Source organism: Bubalus kerabau, chromosome 13 (assembly GCF_029407905.1).
Source record: "Bubalus kerabau isolate K-KA32 ecotype Philippines breed swamp buffalo chromosome 13, PCC_UOA_SB_1v2, whole genome shotgun sequence".
NCBI classification, from domain to species: domain Eukaryota; kingdom Metazoa; phylum Chordata; class Mammalia; order Artiodactyla; family Bovidae; genus Bubalus; species Bubalus kerabau.
Genome location: NC_073636.1, coordinates 76,094,863 through 76,119,171, shown reverse-complemented (window position 1 = coordinate 76,119,171; position 24,309 = coordinate 76,094,863). Strand labels below are relative to the sequence as shown.

Sequence of the window (24,309 nt, the reverse complement as noted above, 5' to 3'; positions counted from 1 at the left end):
CCACATATTCTTCCATTCATTGGTCCACTCATCTACCCCTTAAATCACCCAAACATCCATCCATTTATCCAAAAATATATTCATCCACCCGTCATTGTATTCTATTCACTATTTACCCAGATACACACACACACCCATCCATTCATTCATCCATCCAATCATTCAAAAAAATTATCTGGCATCTACAGCACACTAGGCTGTGTTCTTGGGGCTGGCAATACAGTGGTGTTTTCAAGGACCTGACATTCTAGTAGAAAAAGGCAGATAATAAATGAATAGGTGATAGGTGTCATTAAAAAAAAAAAAAAAGAGCAGGTAATGCCGGGAAAGACTGAAGGCAGGGGGAGAAGGGGACGACAGAGGAAGAGATGGCTGGATGGCATCACCAACACGATGGACATGAGTTTGAGCAAGCTCTGGGAGTTGGTGATGAACAGGGAAGCCTGGCGTGCTGCAGACCATGGGGTCGCAAGGAGTTGGACACGATTGAGCGATTGGGCTGAGCTGAAAGGGGGTTGAGAGCGATGGAGGGGTTCTGTTTTAAATAGGGTAGCCAGACAGCTAAGGCATCTCTGAAGAGGGAAAACTGGAGCAGAGATCTGAATGAAGTGAGGGTGAAAGTCATGTCAAGTATGGGAGAAGAACATTCTAGACAAGGGAATAGCAGAAACAAAGGCTCTGAAGCTGGACAGTTTGGGGCATGTTTGAAAAATAACTATTAATAGCTAATACTCCTATGGTACTAAGTACCAGGCTCTGTTTTAAGGGTTTTACATGTATTTATTCATTTAATTCTTACAACAACCTTAAACTCTACTATTATTACCATCATCCTCCAAGGCACAGAGAGGTGAAACTTTTTCATGCTCACACAGCAAGTCAGTGGCAACGTTGATGTGACTAGAGCGTTCAGGCTTTTAATCATGGCCTACTGAGCAAGGAGGCCGGAGTAGCTGGAGATCAGTAAGTGAGAGTAATGGGTGATGAGGTAGGAGAGGTAGGCAGGGGCCAGATCAGGAGGACACTGACAAATTTCACTTTCAGTGGACTCTAGGCACTTTTTTTTTTTTTTAAATCGAACTCTTAAAATGTGGCCAGTGTAACTGAGGAACTGCGGTTTTAATTTTATTTAATTTTAATTAAGTGTAACAATAGCCACATGTGGCCAGCAACTACTGTACTGGGAGAGTAGCTAAACAGCTTGCTCTTAATTTTTAATTCGCATATTTAAACAAATATTTCTGGAAGCATCTAGAGTAATCCAGACATATCTGTCTCACCCACCCCCTACCCTGGACCTGACAAGAACATTCATAACATTGTAGTCAGATTTATGGAGTATTTGCTCTGGACCAGGCACTGCTTTGAGCCCTTTTAGTGGACTAGCTCATTTAATTCTCACCACAACTTTATGAGGTGGGCTTTTGTATTATTTATGAAGGAGTAAACTGATCGCCATGCTTCTCAGGTGGTGCTAATGGTAAAGAATCTGCCTGCCAATGCAGGAGATGCAAGAGACCTGGGTTTGATTGGGAAGGTCCCTGGAGCAGTGAATGGCAGCCCATTACAGTATTCTTGCCTGGAGAATCCCCATGGACGGAAGAGCCTAGTGGGCTAAAGTCCATGGGGTCACAAAGAGTAGGACATCGCTGAGCAGCTGAGCACACACATACAAACTGATTATCAGAGACATGAAATGACTTGCCTAAGATGAAGAGTATTAATGGTAAGTAGCTTGTTGAGATTCAAAGCCTGGCAGTCTGGTTCCACAGTCTGTACCCTTAGGCATTCCAGTATAAAACCTTGGCAGAATAAGATTTCACTGTTTTCTCACTTCTGCCTCACCCCATCTATGTTAGGCAATTTTTGTGCAGGGGCGGGGAGAGGACTTTCATGGGTGGAGGAATCACTTCCCCCCACCCAGCTCATTTTTCTCCACATCACCTCTGCCCCCCAGGAAACAACCCCCTACCATTCCCTGGCTGGCCTAGTCCTTCCTCTTCATGACCATCAACCAACACCCTGGGGGGACCATGCTGCCCAGGTCCTGCCCCTTGTCCCCCACTTCTGCCCCACCTCCCTCAGTTTCTAGAGTTCACTGCCAGAAGGGAAGGTTCATCCAGGCAGTGAGGCAATGTGAGGCAATCCCATGCAAACACAGAACTTTTCTGCCATGTCCTGGGTTCTTCTGGAGGTGAATGGGAACCCAGCCAAAGGGCCCAGGGGCAAAGCTAACCGTCCACAGGTTCCACTGGAAAATGCTGAAGGACAGACTCAGGTCTCAGTGGTAAGAGCAGAACAACAACAATAAAGGAAGATCAAACAGTAATAATAACAAGTGTCACTGACAGAGTGTCTCCTCTCTGCAAAGACTCCAGGTGCCTTCTCTCAAGTCACCTTGGTGACGACTTTAGGTGGTACTGCTCCCATTACCCCCACTTGACAGATGGGGAAACTAAGTCTCAGATTCTAAGTGTTCTGTGAGAAACAAAGTGTTCTCACAGCTGGGAAGCAACAGGATCAGGACTCAAACGCTGTCCCATCTGACTCCCAAACCCATGTATTTAAGCTTTCCAAGGCTCCCACCACCTGCTCTATTAAGACCTAACTCATTAGCATGACCTCCCAGTCCCTGCACGAGCTGGTGGCCCCAGCCTACCTCCTTGGCCACCTCTCCTCTCCACTCCTACCCCCACCCCTCCAACACACCCTGCAAACACTTGTTTCCAGCACACATCCTAGAGTTTCATGCTGCTCTGCCCTCTACACGACCTGGTTCCTCTCTTCCCGACCTCTGTTCCCCAAATGCTCACTCATCCTCCTCAGTCCCAGTTCACCTCCCTGAGGGGCTCTGGTAATACACATCTGTGATCTGGCCTCAGTCCCCTGTGCTCTGTGGGGAGCTGCCTTCACCTCCCTGAGGGGCTCTGGTAATACACATCTGTGATTTGGCCTCAGTCCCCTGTGCTCTGTGGGGAGCTGCCTTCACCTCTCCTGTCTTCATCCCTCAGTCTCTGGATCTGGGTGGACTTGACCTCCCCACCTCCAGCCCCCATCACCGAGCTCCAGACATTGTGTCTGTGACCCAGATCTGACTACCTAGCAGGTTCTCCCGCCTTGGGCAGTGGTGAATGCCACGTGGCTGACCCTGAGCCAGTGAGAGACAGTCCAGCCCAGGGTGGTTGCTTATTTGGGGTTCTGAGCTGGTAGTTTATCTGCCTGGAGCAGCTGAGGGTCATCTTTCCCTAGCAGGGAATCCTGACTACACTGCCTGAGCTCCTAGATCCACCCATGCCTGAAGCTGTGGATTTTTCCCGGACCAATAAATAAGTATCTTTTTTTTTTTTTTTTTCTGGTTAAGCTAGTTTGACAGAGACTCTAATTCCTGTACATCTTCCTCAACTTTCCAAGTCATATTTTTCTCTTCCAGCCAATTCTGCTTTTCTTCTGCATTTGCTTAAGTAATCGTGAAATTGAAGTGTTTTCCTTATTAAACAGGACATGATGAGAACAGAGACTTACTGTCTCCGTGTCTCTAGGCCTCAGCCCCACCCTGAAACCTAAGATGGGCCAATTAAAGCTTCTACTGAGTGAATGAAAGACTGAGTCAAGATCCACAGCAGTATCTCCACATCCCATTCCAAGGACTGTGTCAGATACATTTGAACTTTATTTAATGCTCTAGAGCAGCCAGAGAGATCCTATGATAGTCCAAGTCAGGCCACATTATTCTGCTCAGAGCCCTCCAAGGCTCATCTTTCTCTGTGAAAAAAGCCAAAGTCCTGACAGTGACCTTCAAGGCCCTATAGGACCTGCCTCCTCTCACTGAGCTCCTGCTGCACCAGCCTCCTTGAGGTTCCTCCTCACTCCATGCCCGTCTCAAGTCAAAGCTTTTTACCAGGTCTCACCTCTGCTGGGAAAGCCCTTTCCCTCCATTTCAGCGACCCCAACCCTGCTTCCCTCTGGTCCTGCTCAAGCATCACCTTTTCATGAGGCCTTCCCTGGTGCTCTACTTAAAACTGCAAGCTCCCATGGCATCCAGCGCTTCATATTCCACTTTGCTGCTTGTTTTCCTCCATGGTACTTGTCATCATCTGAAATAACTATACATTTTACATATTTGCGGGTGCTCAACAACCAGAATATCAGTGCTAAAGGGACACGAAATCTTTGTGAGTTCTCAGTTGTCTCCTGATGCTGAGGACAGTTCCTGGCATACAGTAGACACTCAGTAAATACTGGCTGAGTAAACACATGATTGAATGAATGCGTGAATTCAGGACATAGGGGATCCAGACAGAAAGGATTTGGGCTCTTGAGCGTCTTGGCGGATTCAGGGTCTGGAAGTGGCCATGGACAGGAAGTGGAGTAAATCCTGGCCTCCAAATTATGACAGCCCAGCCTGAGTTTAGGTAGTAGATGGTTCAGCAGGTAAACAATCTGCCTGCAATGGAGGAGATACAAGAGACCTGGGTTCGATCCCTGGGTCAGGAAGATCCCCTGGGGGAGGAAATGGCAACCCACTCCAGTATTCTTGCCTGGGAAATTCCATGGACAGAGGAGCCTGGTGGGCTACAGTCCATGGGGTTGCAAAAGAGTCGGTCAGGACTGAGCGACTAAACGACTCCCTTTCTATGGATTGTCTGTCTAAATATAGTATGTGAAACTGGCTCACGCTGGATGAAGTCCCTCAGTTCTTGAAAGCAGAGCTTCCCAGGGGAGAGAATCAAGGGGCAGGTGGAGACGAAAAACCCAGGTCATGGCTGCACATGTCACCAGCCCCAAGTCGCAGAGCACCTTCGGTGAATGACACTAGAGCAGCATCTCAGCCAGAGGCACAAGGAATTGGATCCCTCCCTGGCCAGAGACCTGCTGTGGCTTCCCTTGCAACTCCAGGGAAAAGCCAGGGGTGAAGCTGACCCATGCAAATATCTTCACGCAGACGGCTGGCTTCCAAGTGTCCTGTTGTTGATACTATCCGTCAGCTCACTTCCTTTTCCAGAAGCCATACCTGTAGCAGCTGCCTTAATTCCTGCATTAACCCTTTGTCCCAGACACTGGTGCCGTTCCCATTTTACAGCTGAAGCAACTGAGGCACAGAGAAGTAAAGACATTTGCCTAGGGTGAGTTTATCAAGTCACAGAGCAGAATCTGAACTTGAGTAGTCTGATTCCAGAGTTCCGATGTTGGGTGTGATTAAAAAAAAAAAAAGAAATCTCACGTTAACGGATCATTTACTATGTGCAAGTGGTATATGGAGTATTTAAGTTCATATTCTCATGTCATTCACATGGCTTCCCTGTGATGGGGTGTTTCCTGGTGACTGTTTTGGAGATCCGGAAACTAAGGTCAGAGAAGTTAACTACCCTGTCCTAGATCAGGATGCACCTGGGAAATGGGAGAATGAGGGCTGGAAACCCCCACCACCCGTCTTTCTGACTCCCCAAATCTACATACAGGTCCACTGAGTCCCCAACCCCCAAACCAATGTCTGCCAGGTAGTAGGTGGATCAATGATTGATCTTTTGAGGCTTCTGAATCCAGAGAGAAAAACACAAACCTTAGTCCCCCGGAGCAACAAAGAAGTTTCCTAATCTTCCCCCGACCCCCACACCCCCGCCCCCACTTTCCTCTATCTCCCGTCTATTAGGCATCTGACAGCAGAGGTTTTTGTCTGTTTTGTGTAGAGCAGCATCCCAAGCCTAGAACAGTGCCTGGAGAGAAGTGCTCAGCGAATCCATGAATGAGTTTGCTCCTTTCGGAGCCTCTTCTTCGTCTGCAGAATAAGAGCAATTTCACTTGTGGGACGCTGCAAGGCTTCAAGCGGTCAGGAGAGGGTAGGGCCCCAGAATAAGCTCCTGGTATCAAGTTAAGGAGCCCTCTCAGGTCACTTTTTTTCTGGGCAGAAAGGAGAGTGGAAGGAAGTGGGCCCAAGTCCCTTCCCAGCCCCCAGCCAAGGCCTGCTGTCCCGGCGGCCACCCGAGTGGGCGGTATCTGGTCTGGGAGCGGCAGCGGCAGGCAGAGGGTGCGCGCGCGCAAGGATGGGGTCGCGGGGCTTCCCGGTCCGAAACACCCTTCTGCCCGCAGCGCCGATCGCGACTTACCCATGGTGACCAGGGCTCCCGAGGCGAGTAGGGAGCGCCGGGGGACTGGATGTGCATCGCCCCCGCCGAGTCCCCGTCTCGGCAGCCGCAGCCGGACAAACTTTCCGGCCCGCCTCCGTCCCTCCCTCCCCGCCTGTCCGCCTGCAGCGCCGCCGCCACGTCGGCCAGCTCAGGGCCCCTGTACTCAGGGGGCGGGACGGCGGTGCGCTTGGGACGTCGCCAGTCTCGCCCGGCCTGGCTGGGACCCCACCCACCGTCATCCCGGTTGCGGGTGGGGAGCCCACAATTTGTCCTCCTAGAGGAAAGGAGTCAGAATCACTGCGATCCACGCTAGTTTGGCCTCTCCAGCGAGCGTGTGTGCATCCACACTGACACACCCACTTCAGCCGCTCAGGCTTTCACGGATTCATGTTCCATTCATTGAACACTTAGGTTTGGACACCTCCCATCTGCCCTCAGGCACTCTCCTATGTATTGAGGATGGGCTGGGAGAACCAGAAAGACAGTTCGTTCTATTCCTGTGGAGTTTACTTTCTGGTGTGGGAAGCAGAAAGATAAATAGCCAAAAGAACCAGAGAAAAACCATCTAGTGATGAAGGCCAGGCAGAGAATTAAGCTAGGGTGCTAGGTTAGACAGCCACAGGTGGCTGCTTTAGCTGGGGGTGGGGAGGGGATTTTTTGAGCTAAGATCTCAGCTTCCAGACAGAAGGGAGACCAAAGGCAAAGGCCCTGCAGGGAGGAGCTTGTGCAGCATAAAAACAAACGAAGATAGAGTTTCTGGAGCACAGGGGGAGATAGTGTCTAAGGTGCGTGCATGCATGCTAAGTTGCTTCTGTCTCTGTCCAAGTCTTCTTCACCTATGAACTGTAGCCAGCCAGGCTCCTCTGTCCATGGGGATTGTCCAGGCAAGAATACTGGAGTGGGTTGCCATGCCCTCCTCGAGGGGATCTTCTCGACCCAGGGATCGAAGTCGAGGCTCTTATGTCTCCTTCATTGGCAGGCGGGTTGTTCACCACCAGCGCCATCTGGGAAGCCCAGAGTCCAGAATAGGTGTTGGCAAACCCAGATCATTTAAGTCCTTGGGAGGCCGAGGTCAGGATGAGACTTTATTCCAACTGACACAGAAATAATTGGGCAGTTCCAGCAGGTTATACGGAGAAGGCGATGGCACCCCACTCCAGTACTCTTGCCTGGAAAATCCTATGGATGGAGGAGCCTGGTAGGCTGCAGTCCATGGGGTCTTGAAGAGTCGGACACGACTTCACTTTCACTTTCCACTTTCATGCATTGGAGAAGGAAATGGCAACCCACTCCAGTGTTCTTGCCTGGAGAATCCCAGGGACGGGGGAGCCTGGTGAGCTGCCGTCTTTGGGATCGCACAGAATCGGACATGACTGAAGCGACTTAGCAGCAGCAGCAACAGCAGCAGCAGGTTATAGGGAGAAGGCAATGGCACCCCATTCCAGTACTCTTGCCTGGAAAATCCCATGGATGGAGGAGCCTGGTGGGCTGCAGTCCATGGGGTCGCAAAGAGCCGGACACAACTGAAGTGACTTAGCAGCAGCAGCAGCAGCAGGTTGTAGGGAGCAGGAGTGGAAACAGGGGACCCTTTAGAGGCTGTTGCAGGGTGAAAAGGTGACATTGATGTGGACTAAAGTGATAGCAGTGGGGCTGGAGAAAAGTTGGCAGACAGACTCGATGAGGGCAGACAGACCGGGAGAGAAGCATTTTATGAATGAGGAAACTGAGGCAAAGGGAACTGAAGTAACTTGGATCATAAACAATACATGGAATCAACAGTGCTTAAGGACACACACTAGTATATAGCTGATCTTGAAGTCAAGCTCATGGGGAAAACCACACTCTTTCCATCAAGCTCTACTGCCTTTCTGGCATGAAGAAGAGCCCAAGGAGGCCTCTTGGCTTTTGCCACGTGATAGTTCCTCCTTCACGTGCGTATCTGGAATTGTCACCAGGAGACATACAGAAAAGCCTAGGCTGTTCCATTCCTGAGATAACTTGTAGAAATTATACGATGAAAAAGGGCAGGAAGTCTTTGATCTTCATGGCTTGCATTATGTCAGGAGGATGTTTGCAAGTCTGCTGTCGGGTTCTGTCTCTTCTAGAGAATAGAGAATCTCTCTTCACTGGTTGCCCCAAATGAGAAAGAAAAAATTCTAATTGGGCATTTTGGTAGGCGTCTTCAAAAATGACTTCCCTTGGACTTTCCTGGTGGTCCAGTGGCTGGGAGCCCACATACCAAGACAGCGAACGTGGGCTCAGTCCCTAGTCTGGGGAGATTCCACATGCCATGGGGCAAACTGCAAGCCCATGGGCCACAACTACTGAGCCCATGTGCTCTAAAGCCCATTCTCCACCACAGGAGAAGCCACTGCGATGAGAAGCCCACACACCCCAGCTAGAGAGTAGCTGCCACTCACCGCAACACTGCAACCAGCGAAGGCCGACCCAGCACAGCCACAAAAAAATTAAAATAAATAAATAAATAAATTTAAAGAATAAACATTATTTTTTAAAAAATGGCTTCCCTTGAGGCGAGGCAGGAGCTAGTAACTCATTTCTAACAAAGGGAATACAGCAAAAGTGTACTCTAAAATGTTTGTCATTTTAGAGATCAGGTTATAAAAGATGGTGATTTCCATCTTGCTCAACCTCTTCTGATCACTTACTCACTCTGATGAAGCCACCTGCTGTGTTGTGAGTTGCCCAGTGGAGAGGCCAGTGTGGCAAGAATTGAGGGTGGCCTCCAGGCAATAGCCAGGGAGGAACTAAAGCCCTCAGATTAACAATCTGTGGGGAACTAAATCCTGCCACTAATCAAATAGTCAGGTAAGCAAACAAAAAGGCAACACAAAAGAGAGATTCACAGGGACTGCAGGAATTATTAAGTTGGGTTTTCCCTTCTATGAGAAGTCAGGGAGGGCTTCCTGAGGAAGTAACATTTGAGCTGGAAATGGAAAGATGCCTAGAGGAGTTTAGGCAACCAAGAGAAGGAAGAGCACTTCCGATGTGGGAAATAGCAGCTGCAAAGGCCCCATGGCAAGAGGGAGCCTGGCAAGAATGAGACTGAGAGAAGGCAAATGTGTTGAAGATCCCAGAGCAAAGGAGAGTTTGGTGGGAGATGAATCTTCGAGAGGGACACAGGACCCCATGCAGGACCTCATGGGTCTTTGTCTGAAGCACAACAGGGAGCCACTGAAAGATTTTAAACTAGATTTCCTATGGTAAAAGTCAGAACCAGTCTGACTATAGCAAGCCTGGGACTTTTAAATATGTTTGCACAATGGATTTTTCCAAAGGAGGGTGTTGGAAATTGGAGGAAACAAAAAGTGCCCTCCAAACTGAAAAGGTATCTTGAGAATGGAAAACAAGGCAGGCAGCTCCATATAATCAACGGATAAGTTTATTATAAGGTAACTTACAGGGTAGAATCAAGTGGACAGAGATCCAGAAGCATTTGCAGCTGCACTTTGAACCTTCAAGATGCCATTGGGACAATTTTATAGTTAACCTAGGGTTTAGGGGTACATGCTTGGAAACAGGAAGTGCATTCCTAAGTCAAGATTTATGAATGGGTAACTAGTTTTTGCAGGAACCAAGACTACATCAGCAAAGGTCTTCGTCGTTTGGAGGCTAACAAAGCATAGAGGCCACCTGGACCTAAAAATCACTGATGACAGAGAAGAGATTTATTACACAGAACAGCCATAGGTAGGGTGAGCAGAAGGACAGAAGGAACTGTACAGACCCAAGATGGCCTCAGTTATGCTAACAACCATACAGAGCAGTTCAGACAGATTTGGGAACCATGGAGATGACCATATGGACACTAAGAATTATGATAATGAAACTACAAACTTGGGAAACTGGGTTTTCCAAACCAAATAGAATTGGTTCTATAGGAGCTTCAAGTAGGCTGAACTGAAGAAAGGTGCTGGAAACCACATTAGTACAAAACAAAGGGTCTGATGTTTGAAAAGGTTACCTTCCCTGTGTATGCATGAAACGCAGGGACTGTCACGTGCAACTTCCCAGGATCCAGATAGATTCTTGAAAGCAGATTCCGAGAGGTTTTTCAAAGAGACGCCGAAGCTTTCCGGAAATAGCCGAAGAGCTGAGAGGTGGCGCCACCAAAGCCAACCGCAAGAGTCACGAATGGCTTCCGGAAAGAGCCGAGAAGTGGAAAGAGCGACTCACCGAGAGCTGCCGAGGGTGTACGGAAATAGCCGAAGAGCCGAGTGGGCGGGATCAGGAGGCTTAGAAAAGAGCCGAAAGGTTGGGAGGAGGAACCACTTCCACGCGGCAAAAGGGTCGGCATTGGAGAGGCCGAAGAGGTCCGAGAACTTTCGGAGCGAGCCGAAGCAGCCCCGACAGTTTCCGGAGGCGGCCGAAGGGCTCCGAGCGGCGACGCGGAAACTCGAACATGGCGGCGGCCGGCGCTGCTGCTGCTAAGCAGAACGAGGAGCTGGCGCCCGCGGCCGAAGCGCTGGCCGCAGCCCGGGAACGGAACAGCCGCTTCCTAAGCGGCCTGGAGCTGGTGAAACAGGGCGCCGAGGCGCGCGTGTTTCGCGGCCGCTTCCAGGGTCGCGCGGCCGTGGTGAAGCACCGCTTCCCCAAGGGCTACCGGCACCCGACGCTGGAAGCGCGGCTCAGCCGGCGGCGGACGGTGCAGGAGGCCCGGGCGTTGCTCCGCTGTCGCCGCGCAGGTAAGACGGCCCAGCTTGGGGACGCGGGGGACCCCCGAGTCTACGGGGCCCGGGCGACGCAGGTGAGGGGCTCCCCTGCGCTGCGGGGTCGGGGGTCGGGGGGGGGGGCGAGATTTGACTCAGTTTCTCCGTTTGTACCTTCTTCACGGCTTTCCATTAAGAAATGTCTTCATCTTTCTTTTCCTTTCATTAACTCTTAAGAAGCCACTTGACGTTGTAGCGACGAGCATTCGTCCCGGAGCTCTTGGCGCCTGGTTCGGTTCCCGACTCTGCCACCTTTACTCAACGTTGAGCGTGTGTTTTAACTGCCCCGAGCCTCAGTTTCCCCATCTGTACAATCTCAACTTTTGATCACTGTTAGTTACTTTTAAGAAGCAGATGTAGTTACAAGTACTTGCGCTGGAGCCAGGGTCTCTGGGTTCACACAGTCTAGTTCAGTTCAGTCGTGTCCGAATCTTTGCGACCCCATGGACTGCAGCACGCCAGGCTTACACATCACCAATTCCCGGAGCTTGCTCAAACTCATGTCCATCGAATCGGTGATGCCATCCAACCACCTCTTTCTCTGTTGTCCCCTTCTCCTCCTGCCTTCAGTCTTTCCCAGTATCAGTGTCTTTTCAAATGAGTCAATTTTTTCACATCAGGTGGCCAAAGTTTTGGAGTTTCAGCTTCAGCATCAGTCCTTCCAATGAATATTCAGGACTGATTTCCTTTGGGATGGACTGGTTGGATCTCCTTGCAATACAAGGGACTCTCAAGAATCTTCTCCAACACCACAGTTCAAAAGCATCAATTCTTTGGCGCTTAGCTTTCTTTATAGGCCAGCTCTCACATCCGTACATGACTACGGGAAAAACCGTAGCCTTGACTAAACACTATTTTGCACCATGACCATAAACCTTTGCCTCTGTTGAGAAACAAATTTCAGAGGGGAGAAGTAACTTGCTCAAGGTTACACAGTTAGTAAGGCTTTCACCCCCTATCCCTCTGACTCAGAAACACTGGCTTTTCACTTACACTTTCTACCTTTGTTTCTTTCATTGGTGATTTTTTAGGCATCTACTGTACACCAAGACATTGTTAGGTGCTGGGAGATCTGGAAGAAATTCAGTTGCCAACAAGCACACTGTCTGTGCCTTTGCTTGGATTTGCCAAGTTATGCATGCGTTCATATTTCCTATTTTCACCCTTTCCAGGAGCTAAGTTCTCTTAGGCAGGGATCCCGGTTGCTTTGTTTTCTGCTGTATCTCTGCACATTTGTCTCTAGTATCTCGAAGTGTCTTGAGTGTGATTGACATTCAGTAAAGAGTCATTGAATCTTCAAATTCAGTGAAGTCATTGGATTATTGGTAGTATTGTTTTCATATTATAGAAGCAGAAATGGAGGCTTAGAGAAATGCATGTGACTTTAAAGATACACAGTTAATAAGGAAGGGGGCTGGGATTTGAACTTGTCCTTCCTCTGTGTATTCCCTGGTGGCTCAGAGGTTAAAGTGTCTGCCTTCAATGCGGGAGACCTGGGTTCGATCCCTGGGTCACGAAGATCCCCTGGAGAAGGAAATGGTAACCCACTCCAGTATTCTTGCCTGGAGAATCCCATGGATGGAGAAGCCTGGTAGGCTACAGTCCACGGGGTCACAAAGAGTCAGACACGACTGAGCAACTTCACTTTCTTTCCTCTCTGTAAAGATGCGTCTCTAAGCCAGCACGCTGCCTGGTCTCCTGCTTATGTCCTTGTCAGGAAACTGCTTTCATATGTTTGAACACATAACTCATGGTGCTTACCCTTCTGGCTGTTTACTTTGATTTGTATTTTAGGGAAGAAGTATCGGAGAAGGCAATGGCACCCCACTCCAGTACTCTTGCCTGGAAAACCCCATGGACGGAGGAGCCGGGTGGGCTGCAGTCCATGGGGTCACTAAGAGTCGGACATGACTGAGTGACTCCACTTTCACTTTTCACTTTCATGCATTGGAGAAGGAAATGGCAACCCACTCCAGTGTTCTTGCCTGGAGAATCCCAGGGACGGGGGAGCCTGGTGGGCTGCCGTGTATGGGGTTGCACAGAGTCGGACACGACTGAAGTGACTTAGCAGCAGCAGCAGTATGACAGGGAAAGTGAAAATCACTCAGTTGTGTCTGACTCTTTGCGACCCCATGAACTGTAGTCCATGGAATTCTTCCATGGTGAGCTGAGCTACCAGGGAAGCCCAAATATGACAAATGAAGTTCAATCACAGTGGCTAGAAGGGAGGAGGGAGCCCTGGCTTTGCTGACCTTAGCTGGGGTGGTCTAAGCATAGTCCGGCAGGAGAAACTTCCAGAAAAGGAAAGCTGTACCATTCTGCAGCATTCCTAAATCTTTTTCCCAAAATATTCAGATACACACTGGAAAATTTTTCTGACTGAGCTAGAAAATTAAGCTATTAAGAAAGAAAAAAGTATCTAATTCAATGACCCCTTATATCTTGGTTACAGGAATATGTGCCCCAGTTGTCTTTTTTGTGGACTATGCTTCCAACTGCTTATTTATGGAAGAAATCGAAGGCTCAGTGACTGTTCGAGATTATATTGAATCCACTCTGGAGACTGAAAAATCTCCCCAAAGTCTCCTGCACTTAGCCAGGACCATCGGGCAGGTTTTGGCTCGAATGCACGACGAAGACCTCATTCATGGTGATCTCACCACATCCAACATGCTCCTGAAACCCCCCCTGGAGCAGCTGAACATTGTACTCATAGACTTTGGGCTGAGCTTCGTTTCAGCACTTCCGGAAGACAAGGGAGTTGACCTGTACGTGCTAGAGAAGGCCTTCCTCAGTACCCATCCCAATACCGAGACTGTGTTTGAAGCCTTTCTGAAGAGCTACTCCGCCTCCTCCAGAAAGTCCAAACCAGTGTTAAAAAAATTAGATGAGGTGCGCCTCAGAGGGAGAAAGAGATCCATGGTGGGCTAGAAGAATCTCTGTGTGACAGCCACAGGCAGGACACTGGTCGCGGTACATTTGAAGGAAGGCTATGAATATGAGATCCTACCTAAATAAAGATGGTCGGGTAATTTTAAGTGCTGCGATTGTGCTTGTTAGGCATTATCACCTGCTGTTAGCTGTTCTCACTTACTCTGTATATGTCTGGCAGAACTGGGCATTCAGAAGAAATCTCAGGCTTTCTCTGCGGTTGTAAGGCGTACACCTCAGATTGAAGGGCGTGACGTTACAAAACGCTGAACCACATACTGAACCAGTGAACCACACTGAACCACTTTTCAGTCCTTCTGGTGAGACAAGGACAGAACCTCAGCTGGTGCAGTGTATCTTTATCAGCTCTCTAACCCAGCCTTTTTGTTGTTGTGTTCATGACATATTCCTCTTGAAACCAGTACAGTGGGATGCAACCAGCATATTAAAAAATGAAATGGAATCAGAGATTAGAAAATGTTAAAGTGCATTATATGTAGTATTGTAAATATTGTTTAATGAAACTTGTTTCAAATGTGTATATAGACAACAGTACATACTAGGTTTTGGTGTGAAATACAATTCTTTTTGAGAATATGGTAAAAATGAAAAATGCTGCTTAACTCCATTGATCCCTTAAGAAATGAGATGCTGGCTTTGACACGTCTTTAAATTATTACATTATGTATTGGCATTATATCACACTGTTTTTCAAAGAATTCCAAGGCCACAGAGGCTGACCATGATTTTTTCAATGACTATTCTTAACGAGACTGCAGGCTCATTCCCCAGTCTCCTGTACTGTACAGCTAATGTGGCTAATCTCTGCCTCGTGGGGGGAATGGTTGACCCATGTGTGCAGGCGTTAGGTCAGCAGATACCTAGTGTCGCTGTGTGCCAGGCACCGGAGACAGGGGGCGTGACCACTCGGGAAACAAACCAAGTACCTAAGACAGTTCCAGACAGTGATGAGGGCTGTAAAGGATGCTGAGATCCCAGGTGCCCGCGAGGAATGCGCGTCGCGGGGCGAGGGGCGGGAGTGGTCAGAGAAGCCTCTGATGAAGTGACGTTGGCGCTAAGACGCGCCAGAGAACCGAGAGATGGCGGATGGAGCATGGTGTACCAAGTTGGTGAAGGAGGAACTTCCTCAAGGGACAGCAAGGCCAGTGGGACTGGTTGGCAGCCGAGCAAGGAGAAGCAGGAAGTGAAATCAGAGAAGTGGGTAAGCGCTGGGTCATTCCGGGCCTGGCAATGAGGTTGGGTTTTTCTTCTTAACGCAACTCAGGAAGTTTTAAACAGGGAGCATCTGATTTGTGTTGTGAAAGGATGGCATCAGTAGAGGAAAGACTGTATGGAGTCAGAGTGAAGGCAAGAGAGCATCGAGAAGGTTGAGCCTGTGATGATGGTCGACGGGTGGATGGTAAGCCACGTGACACACTGGCCAGCAGCTGGGGGAGGTGTCAGCAGCAACAGGGAGGCAAAAACTGGCCTCTGCAGGCGGGGAGGAGGTAACCAGAGACTGGAGAGATGTCTACCTGTTCCCAGGAGGAGCATTCCATCTTCTTCCTCATCCAGGCTGGGAAACAAGGGTGAACAGTCCTTCCTGGGGGGATCAGTGGATTCTCCTCCTAGTTCAGTGTCTCACAGAGGTCAGGCTAGGGAATGCTCTGCAGTCCCAGCTCCCTCGACGTCCACATGGGGATGGCCTGTGCTTTGCATCAGTAAGCCAACAGCACCAGCAGCCTTGTGTGAATTCCCCCTGGAATCCCCCGCCCCCCAGACAGGGGTTCAAACCTCCGTTTTACAGATAAGGAAACACTGAGCAATGTGGCCTATAATGTGCTAGGATCACAGTAAGCGACAGAGCTGGGATTCAAGCTCCCATTTACAACATCAGTTAACTGTATTGAGCAGTTAGGTTTTTTGTGTACATCGCCCCATCTTCAAGGGAAGGCAGTGAGGCGCAGAGAAACAGCCTTGCTCCAGGTCACACAGCGAGTGAGTGGCAGAGCAGGGCAAGGTGCTGACATAGAGGTGTCCTGCAGAAAGGACACAAGCCACATCTGGAGAACTGGCTGGGCCATGGGCCACGGAATGCAGTTACCCAAGCCCGGCCTGGCGAGTGCCCCATGCAGGCGTGCTCCTGAACCGTCTGAGCTGCCCTCAGGGAGGTGGGCGCGCTGGTAAGGCCCGTGGGCTGTAGTCTCTGCTGTAACTGAGGAGTCAGCCTGGATCCTGATGCCGCTTCCCATACGATTTCCTTTAAACAAGTGCCTGGTTGTGGCCCATAGTTTGCCAGGTTGATTTGTTTAAAATATCGCATTAAAATATTTGTCTCAGTTACTGAGTCTTGGGGACCCTAGGCAAGCACTGCTCTGGCCTTGCACTCATCCTTAACTCCTAACCCCGCCGTCACCAACCGATGGAGACCCTGACTAAGTGAGTGCCCATGTCCTTATAAGGGCCTGCCCCCAACCCTCTTTTTGGGAACTAGGAATCTCCTCTTTTGTCCTGAGTTCAGGGCCCTGCAATCCCAAAGGACTCAATTCCCCTTTCCCTGAACCCAGTAGAGTGGCTCTCCTTTGCCACCAGAGGTCGCAAGTTTCTGTCATTCTGGGTGCAAAGAAGTTAAACTTCTACCCTTCCTGCCTCCCTTCCTCACTGTAAAAGGGGCAGAGCAAATTCATTACTGTTTCTGCCCTCGCCCCCCAGCATCCATTTCCTGATCTTTGCACGAAACACCTTGCCCAGAGTCATCAGCCTGTACAGTAGAGGTTGTGCCAGACATTGTCTGTTGCCTCCTAAAAGCCAACCCCCTTAATCCTTGTGGACAGTTCCTCGATTTGTCCAGGTATTTACTAGGTGCAGGTGGCTCCAGGAAAGTTAAGCTCAGTCCCTGAGATAGGGGTGTGTGTGTGACCTTTTTCTGGCCAATAAGACACAAGAGAAAAGCTTTGAAGTTTGCTCTGGGGAAAGATTTTGCTTCTTATAGAAGGTGAGAGGAGTATGAGAATTCTAAGTTCTGACTCCAACACACCCCCATCAACAATGTCTGCTTTATATTTCTTTATTACATTTTTTAAATGGATCATCAGTTTTATTCCCCTAGTTCCGTGAAAGCAATGTAAATTTACAAGTGATTTGTACACTTTGCTGAAGAATTCACTTAATGCTCTAGTTCCCTTATCTTTTGACTTCCTCTTCTCAGAAGGAAATGACAGCCCACTCCAGTATTCGTGCCTGGAAAATTCCACGGACAGAGGAGCCTGGCAGGCTAGAGCCCATGGGGTTCCAAAGAGTTGGACACGACTGCGCGACTAACCCTTTTACTTTACTCTCCAGTTACTCTGTTGTGTTTTGACCACTGGCCGTAGGAGTCGGGGCTTAGAAGAGAACTATGCCTTGAACAAATAGCTGTTTGGTATGGTAATTTGTTTTCCTGCTTGCCCTTTCAGTCCACTCCCATTTCTCCAAACACAGAATCAAAGTTTGAGATTTAAGCCCTTAAACCTGTAGGAATTCCTGTCGGCTTTTTTGCAGAGGCATTACTTGGGATCTGAATGGTAGGGAGGCTCCTTGTGGAAGGTGGTTAGGAACCCAAAGCCAACTGTTTGCATAAAGACAGCAACACAAAAGCGCCAGTCCTGTCCTCGAGAGGAATTACCTGCCACTGGTGTCACCGTCTGGCTCTGCTGTGTATATGTGTCCTTGGAATTAGACCCCAGAAAGGCAGCTCCAACTTAAATTGCTAAAACCTATTGTTCAGTCACTAAGTCATGTCCAACTCTTTGCAACCCCGTGGACTGCAGCACACCAGGCTTCCCTATCTGTCACTGTCTCCTGAAGTTTGCTCAGATTCATGTCCATTGAGTCGATGATGCCATCTAAAACCTTTTGGTGATAGCTCAGTTGGTAAAGAATCCACCCTCAATGCAGGAGAGCCCGGTTTGATTCCAGGGTCAGGAAGATCCGCTGGAGAAGGGATAGACTACTCACCCTGTCCTTGGGCTTCCCTTGTGGCTCAGCTGGTAAGGAATCTGGCTGCAATGCGGGAGACCTGGGTTCAATCCCTGGGTTGGCAAGATCCCCTGGAGAAGGGAAAAGGCTACCCACTCCAGCATTCTGGCCTGGAGAAGTCCGTGGACTGTGTAGCCCATGGGGTCACAAAGAGTCAGACTCTACTGAGCGACTTCCACTTTCACTTTAATTGCTTTATGGGGGCAGGGGTATAACGGATCCACTTTAGAGATCTTGAAAGTGGAGAATTTGTCCCACAAAGATTCTTATAAAAGTTAACTGAAATAACTGATAAGGGTTTTTTATGGGCTAACTAGGAAACTGTAGATAGTCAGATCTCAGTAAAACCAGGTTGATCAGTTTATAGTTCCTTTAGTTTTCTTATTGTCACAAATGCAGTTAATCAAGCCCCCCAAAATAAAAATAAATCTGGGAGCCAGATAAGATAAACACAAGTCCTCATGCATGGTGGCAGGGCAAACTGGTTACCCTAACAGCCCTGCAGGAACCTGGTCACAGCGGTCACTGATGTTGAAGCCCATGGGAGGAATTCCTTTTCCTTTGCCTGCTCCTGACTATTTCAAGAGAAAGTCTCAATTTGGGTCTGTGTGCTTGGATTTCTATTCTTAAGGAATGTCCCTCTCAGAGAGCAAGGGGCCTTGGGTCACACCCCCTTTAGCTGATAAACTGGTTCAGCCCCTCCTGGGCTTGTATTCTTATTTCGCACTTGCCTCCCATTTACAGCAACTGCTAGTAATTTTCCTATTTTAGAGAATGACACAGAATCTTTTTTTTTTTTAATATGTAATTTTAACTCAAAAAATATAAGTAGCAACACAATGTAAACTTTGTGACAATAGTTGTGGAATGTCTGAAGTCTGAGATGGAGTCGGTTAGGCCAGGGTTGCCTCAGCTTTCCATATAAGTGCAGTATCCACATTGCTCTGAGGACCCAGGTGTCCAAAGCCAACTGATGCCATTAGTATTGGACGAAGTTTCCTATTTTACCTGAACAGAGACAAATGATTCTGACCTACTTTAATGAAATTTGGGAAAAACCAGCTGAGGCAGGCCCCATCATGTCCAGATTTGAAGGTGTTTGGGGGGATTAATGAAACATACCAGAAATATTTGTTTTTCTTTCCCCTCAAACAAGTGTAATGGATGTCAAAGTGTTGATGCTAATTTAGATCCTGATTACATATTGTGAAGCCTTAAATTCTGCTTCATTAATTGTAGCACTGGTAGCTGTTTTGCACAATATTGCACACTAAGCTGCAGGCAGCCTGACAACAAATACTGGAGGAAAGAGAATTTTAAAAACCAGCTTGATGAACCATTGTCCGTTAAGAACTTGAGCAAAGGTTAAAACCCTGAGGCTTTTGCAGGCAGACCCTGAGCAATGGTCTTCCAGAAGAACATTTCCTAGCTGACAGTTTGTTTGAGATGACAACTCATCGGTGGTGTTTTGCTGACATTTTCAATTATGCAGACAAGCCCTGTGATGAATGGCATTACCAAAACTAATAAAGCCCCCCCCCCCAAAAAAATTACAGTGATTTGAAACCCTGAATTTTTACTAGCAAAAGTAAATCCTGTTCACAAGAACACAGCAATTAGCCCTTGCCCCCGCCAAAACCTACATCCTTAATTAATTAAATTAATAAAGCCAATCCAAAATGTGTCATTTAAAAGAAGTAGGTTTTCAGGTCCGCAGTTGAAGAGTTCATCAAGGCTTTGCAGCTGGAGGGAATTTAAAAATTCTCACTTTCTGAAAATATCTGACAGTCAAGGGCCAGGAAACTAAGGTAACGCTGATCCTCATGGGTGTGTGTGAGTGGATGGCCTACGCTACCACGAAGGGGCTCGTGCCGGCTACCATTTTTGACTGGACCAGTGACTCTTTAAACCCGAGTTTGAGCAGGATGGCTGACATGCCTGCACTACTTGAAACAACCATGTAAGACATGCCCCAGGAGATTAATGAGATTCCAGTGTGCAGCGACACGCCAAGAGCACCATATTTTTGAAAAGTCTTTCAGCTGCTGCGACTTGCTTTGCTTTTTCTCCTCTGTGCTGTTGATGTTGCCTCCTGTTGTCACAGTGGCTTTGCTGGGGTCCTGGTGGCCATGGCAGTTCCCAAAAGGGGCAGTGGTGCCCAGGAGCCAGGTGGCGCAAGACTGGAGCTGGGCACTTGCTTTGCCCACAAGACTCAGCAGCGCAGCAGCCCAGCCATGTTGCGCAGCCTGGCATGGGTGCCTGTGCAGCTGCCCGCTGTGTGAACAATGCCTACATTTAAATGCAGTGGTGAACGAGGTTAAACCAGTGGCCTGAGATCCGGCCCACTCAGCGCCTGGCCCATCTCTCTACTAACTTCCTCTCTGAATTTAGGAAAAATCCCAGACTTCTCTGGCCCTCCGTTTCCCCATCTGTAAAATGAAGGTTCTCATCTGGATCAGACTGGTTGTTGTACCTGTAGACATGTTTGATGGGTCCATGGAGTGTTTGTTTTTTTGGTTGCCAGTGTTAAATGATTAGGATGGTTTCATAGCAACATCCAGATATCTGACTTCTCTGGAAACAGCGTCAGGAGATCCAGCCACACTGGACCCACATTTCAGCACTTCCCCTTTTGAGTGGGGAGGGCTTGTGCGTGCCAGCTTACCCCAGTCCTCACCCTGCCCTATTGCCTCTTGGCTCTGAGGCTGGCTGCTGGTCATGATTTATCCCCATGCTCATCCTGCTCTTCCCATGATGCAGTTAAGAGGAGAGTGAAACATTTCTTACTTGCAGACCTTCTCCCCCTCATGCTGCTCATCCCTGTAAGTATTGAATTTGCAGCCCCCAGATAAACTGGTCTCTTATCTTTTTCCAGGGATTGCACAAGCAGCTCCAAATGAAGTCTGTTCAAAAAAAAAAAAAACACCTGGTTCCAGCCCTTGGCCTCTGCTCCCACCTAGCTTCACCTCATAGGAAATGACTCCCCTTGACTCCTCTCTCTCATCCTCACACCCCGTTCCCCAACCCAGCAGTGAATCCTCTTAGCTTTACTTCCAGAATATAATCAGGAAGCTGGGAGAGTGGCTTCCCTTGGAGGAGGGGTAGAGACATGCAACAGGCTTCTGGGGGCTTCTGCGGGGAGGGGGGTAAGTTCCATTTCTCCGTCTTGACACTGGTTACTTGGGTGGATTTGTTGTAAAGCTTCATCCAACTGCACGTACACTTAGAATAAATGAATCTTTCTCTTGGAAAAAAAAAGTGAAAGTGTTAGTTGCTCTGTTGTGTCCAGCTCCTTGCAATCCCATGGACAGTAGCCCACCAGGCTGCTCTGTCCATGAAATTCTCCAGGCACAAATATTAAGTGGGTAGCCATTCACTTCTTCAGGGGATCTGCCAGAAATTATGAATATACAGTGGCTAGCAAAAGTAAATCCTATTCATGAGAACACAGAAATTAGCTCCTGCCCCCCGACCCAGCACACCCCACCCCCGCCACAAAACCTACATCCTGTTATTTGGACCTTCTCCTCTTTTGTTTGAACCATTTTGGCCGTCTCCTCACCACACTCCCTGCTTCTGCCTCACCCGCTTTGGTCTTGTTCCCACACAGCAGCCTAGGGAATCCTGTTCAAGGCCAATTGATATCATGTCATTCATTCCTCTGTCCAAAATACTCCAGAGTTGCCACCTCCCTCAGGGCCAGAGACCCACCTGCCCCCACCCTCACCCTGTTGCCTTCCTGACCCCCTCTTCTTACTTGGGTCAGTCACGCAGTTCTTCCAATAGGCAGTCATTGGAGGAATTGTCTTCCAATGACTCGGGGCCACTGTACTTGCTGTTCCCTTTGCCTGCCACACTGTTCCTCACACATCCTCACGTGGCCACCGCCTTCGCTTCCTTCCAGTCTCTCCCAGACTCCACTTGGTCTTCCAGGAGGATCCTGTGCAGAAGGTGCCCCATTGCCTCCCCAGCTTTGTCTCCAACCCATTCACGAGCACCTGCTCCCATTTCCATTCACTTGCTCGTTTGCCTCTTGGCCACTCTGGGGGCCAAGGTGGTGTTTGCTTTGTTGCTCCAGCCCTGGTTTTTGCACTGGTGCCTGGAAGGTAGTGGGTGCTTGGTAAACATTTACTGAATTAAATTCCCTCATACAAGCCCAGCCTAGATGTTGGAGAAAAAAAAATCAAGGAGCCAGTGTACTTTCCTACCACTCTGTCAAACACACACACACACACACACACACACACACCCCACCTACCCACAGTCTTCCCTGCTGGAGGCAAAGCAGAGTAGGGTCCTGGCCTGCAGCTTAGAACAAAAAACAGAACCCTTGGGGGGTTTGGTGCCGATCAAAGGCCTCCGGATGTTTGTAAACCTTGGCTCTCTGCCTGAGATAGAGGGGGTCAGGGGATGGCCCAGAATCCAGGGTTGGTTGCAGCTCCAGGCCAGGGGAGTCCATCGCCTGCCACTTTCCCCACAGTGAAGAAAGGCCCTGAGTGGTCAAGCCGCGTGAGCCCCTCCCTCCAGGGCATCTCAAGGGCTGACTTATCCCAACCCCAGCCTCGACCCCACCTGCTGGGCCTGGCTTCAAAGCCAATATTGCTCTTGGAGCTGCAGAGGCTTCGACCAAGTGTCCCACTGAGATGCTGACCATGGTACCACGGGGCTCAGGGAGGGGAATGGGGGGCACACCTTCTGTGCGGGCAGAGTGAGGAGACTGGTGCCCATACACCCCTCAGAAGACTCTCCCCTCCCCTGCTTTATATTTCTTCACAGTGCTAAACACCACGTGATGCTGAATATAATGCTGCGTATTTCACGCACGCATCTTGCTATAGAGCTGCCAAAACAAATGCTCTGTGAGGGCAGAGACTTTTGTTTCATTTGATCCCTGCTGTTGTCCCAGCACCCAGAATGATGCCTGTACACAGGACGCACTCAATTCATATTTGTTGAATGAATGATAGGCATGATTTTGATTGATGTTCACAGTAATACAATACAGTGACTTAAAGCATGTTCAACTATTCAACAGTTGACTGAGCCTCTGCTATGTCCCAGGCACTGGGACCATGGCAGGGCGTGATCTGGATTCCTTGTTCTCACGGGGCTTCATCTAGGAAGAATTTCAAATGGTGAGTCATGCTGTGAAGGAAACAGCACAGGGGATTTTATACAGAGGGAATGTTGTCAAGTTGAGGAACACTGTATTTCACTAAATTAGGTAGTCGCGGAGGCCCCACTGAGGAGGTGACGTCTGAATTGAGACCTGAGTGAGGAGAAGGAAGCGGCCACTATGAGGGATGGTAGGAAGGAGTGGGGAAGAGAGATGCAGTCAGAGGGAGCAGTCAATGCAAGAACTTGGTGTGTTCAAGGAGCAGGAAGAAGGTCACAAAGAGGGTGGCACCCAGTGGTTGAAGGGAAGGAGTGTAGGACATGGAGTTGAAGTACTCAGCAGGACTCAATCATTCATGTAAGTGCCTGGCACAGTGCTTGGCACACAGCAGGCCCCTTAGTAACTCCCCTGATGACTATAAACAGTGTGTTTACATATATGTATGTTTGTTACAGAGGTTGTTATCTGCCTGTGTGCAAGTTCTGTGCTATACACTCACCTAATAATTCTCTCCACATCCTTATGAGTTATATACAATTTTTTTTCTCATTTTAGATGAGAAAACCGAAGCCTTATGGAATTAAACATCTTGCCCAGGGTTGCACAACCAGCAAGTGGAACAGCCAGAATTTGGATGTAGCTTCATCTAATGCAAGGTCATAGGCTCAATAAAGAAAAGAAAGAAAGAAAGGGAAGTTGCTCAGTCGTGTCTGACTCTTTGCGACCCCATGGACTGTAGCCCACCAGGCTCCTCAGCCCATGGAATTTTCCAGGCAAGTGTACTGGGGTGGGTTGCCATTTCCTTCTGCAGGGGATCTTCCCAACCCCAGGGATCAAACCCGGGTCTCCCGCACTGCAGGCAGACGCTTTACCGTTTGAGCCACCAGGGAAGCCCACAGACTCAATAAGGTAATGGAAACAGATTATTGTAAGGATGTAAAAAAACGTAAATACATATAAAGTGCTTCAAACTGTGCCCTGCACATAGTAAGTGCAGGATATGTATTTGGTATCATCAATGCTATTATTGGGCTTCCCTTGTGGCTCAGCTGGTAAAGAATCCACTTGCAATGTGGGAGACCTGGGTTTGTTCCTTGGGTTGGGAAGATCCCCTGGAGAAGGGAAAGGCTACCCACTCCAGTATTCTGACCTGGAGAATTCCATGGACTGTATGCTATTATTATTAATACATTTGAGCCACCAGATTGAAAAATCTGCTCTAATAGGAAATATTTGTACTCTTAATCTCTTAGCTGGTTTCAGAATAAGGAAGCCTGTCCAGGGACACTGGGTCCAGTATACCCTGTCCCAACAGCTTCCACCCAGGTTTTGGGGAATGGACCTGAGCTTCTATGAAGTCAGCTGGTCCAAATCCCTAGGACTAGTTTTT

The 24,309-nt window shown here is 48.8% G+C and overlaps 1 protein-coding gene and 1 pseudogene across 1 annotated transcript; one reads left to right on the top strand and one right to left on the bottom strand.

Moving 5' to 3' along the window:
• The first annotated feature begins 10,341 nt into the window (after positions 1 to 10,341).
• TP53RK (TP53 regulating kinase) lies at positions 10,342 to 14,339 on the top strand. The gene is made up of 2 exons (XM_055545176.1): positions 10,342 to 10,831; positions 13,308 to 14,339. Exons 1-2 carry the CDS (start codon positions 10,549 to 10,551, stop codon positions 13,784 to 13,786), a joined length of 762 nt encoding a protein of 253 aa, XP_055401151.1. The 5' UTR covers positions 10,342 to 10,548; the 3' UTR covers positions 13,787 to 14,339.
• Positions 14,340 to 19,532: 5,193 nt separating this feature from the next.
• LOC129625249 (protein FAM210B, mitochondrial-like) lies at positions 19,533 to 21,763 on the bottom strand (annotated as a pseudogene).
• Positions 21,764 to 24,309: the final 2,546 nt, after the last annotated feature.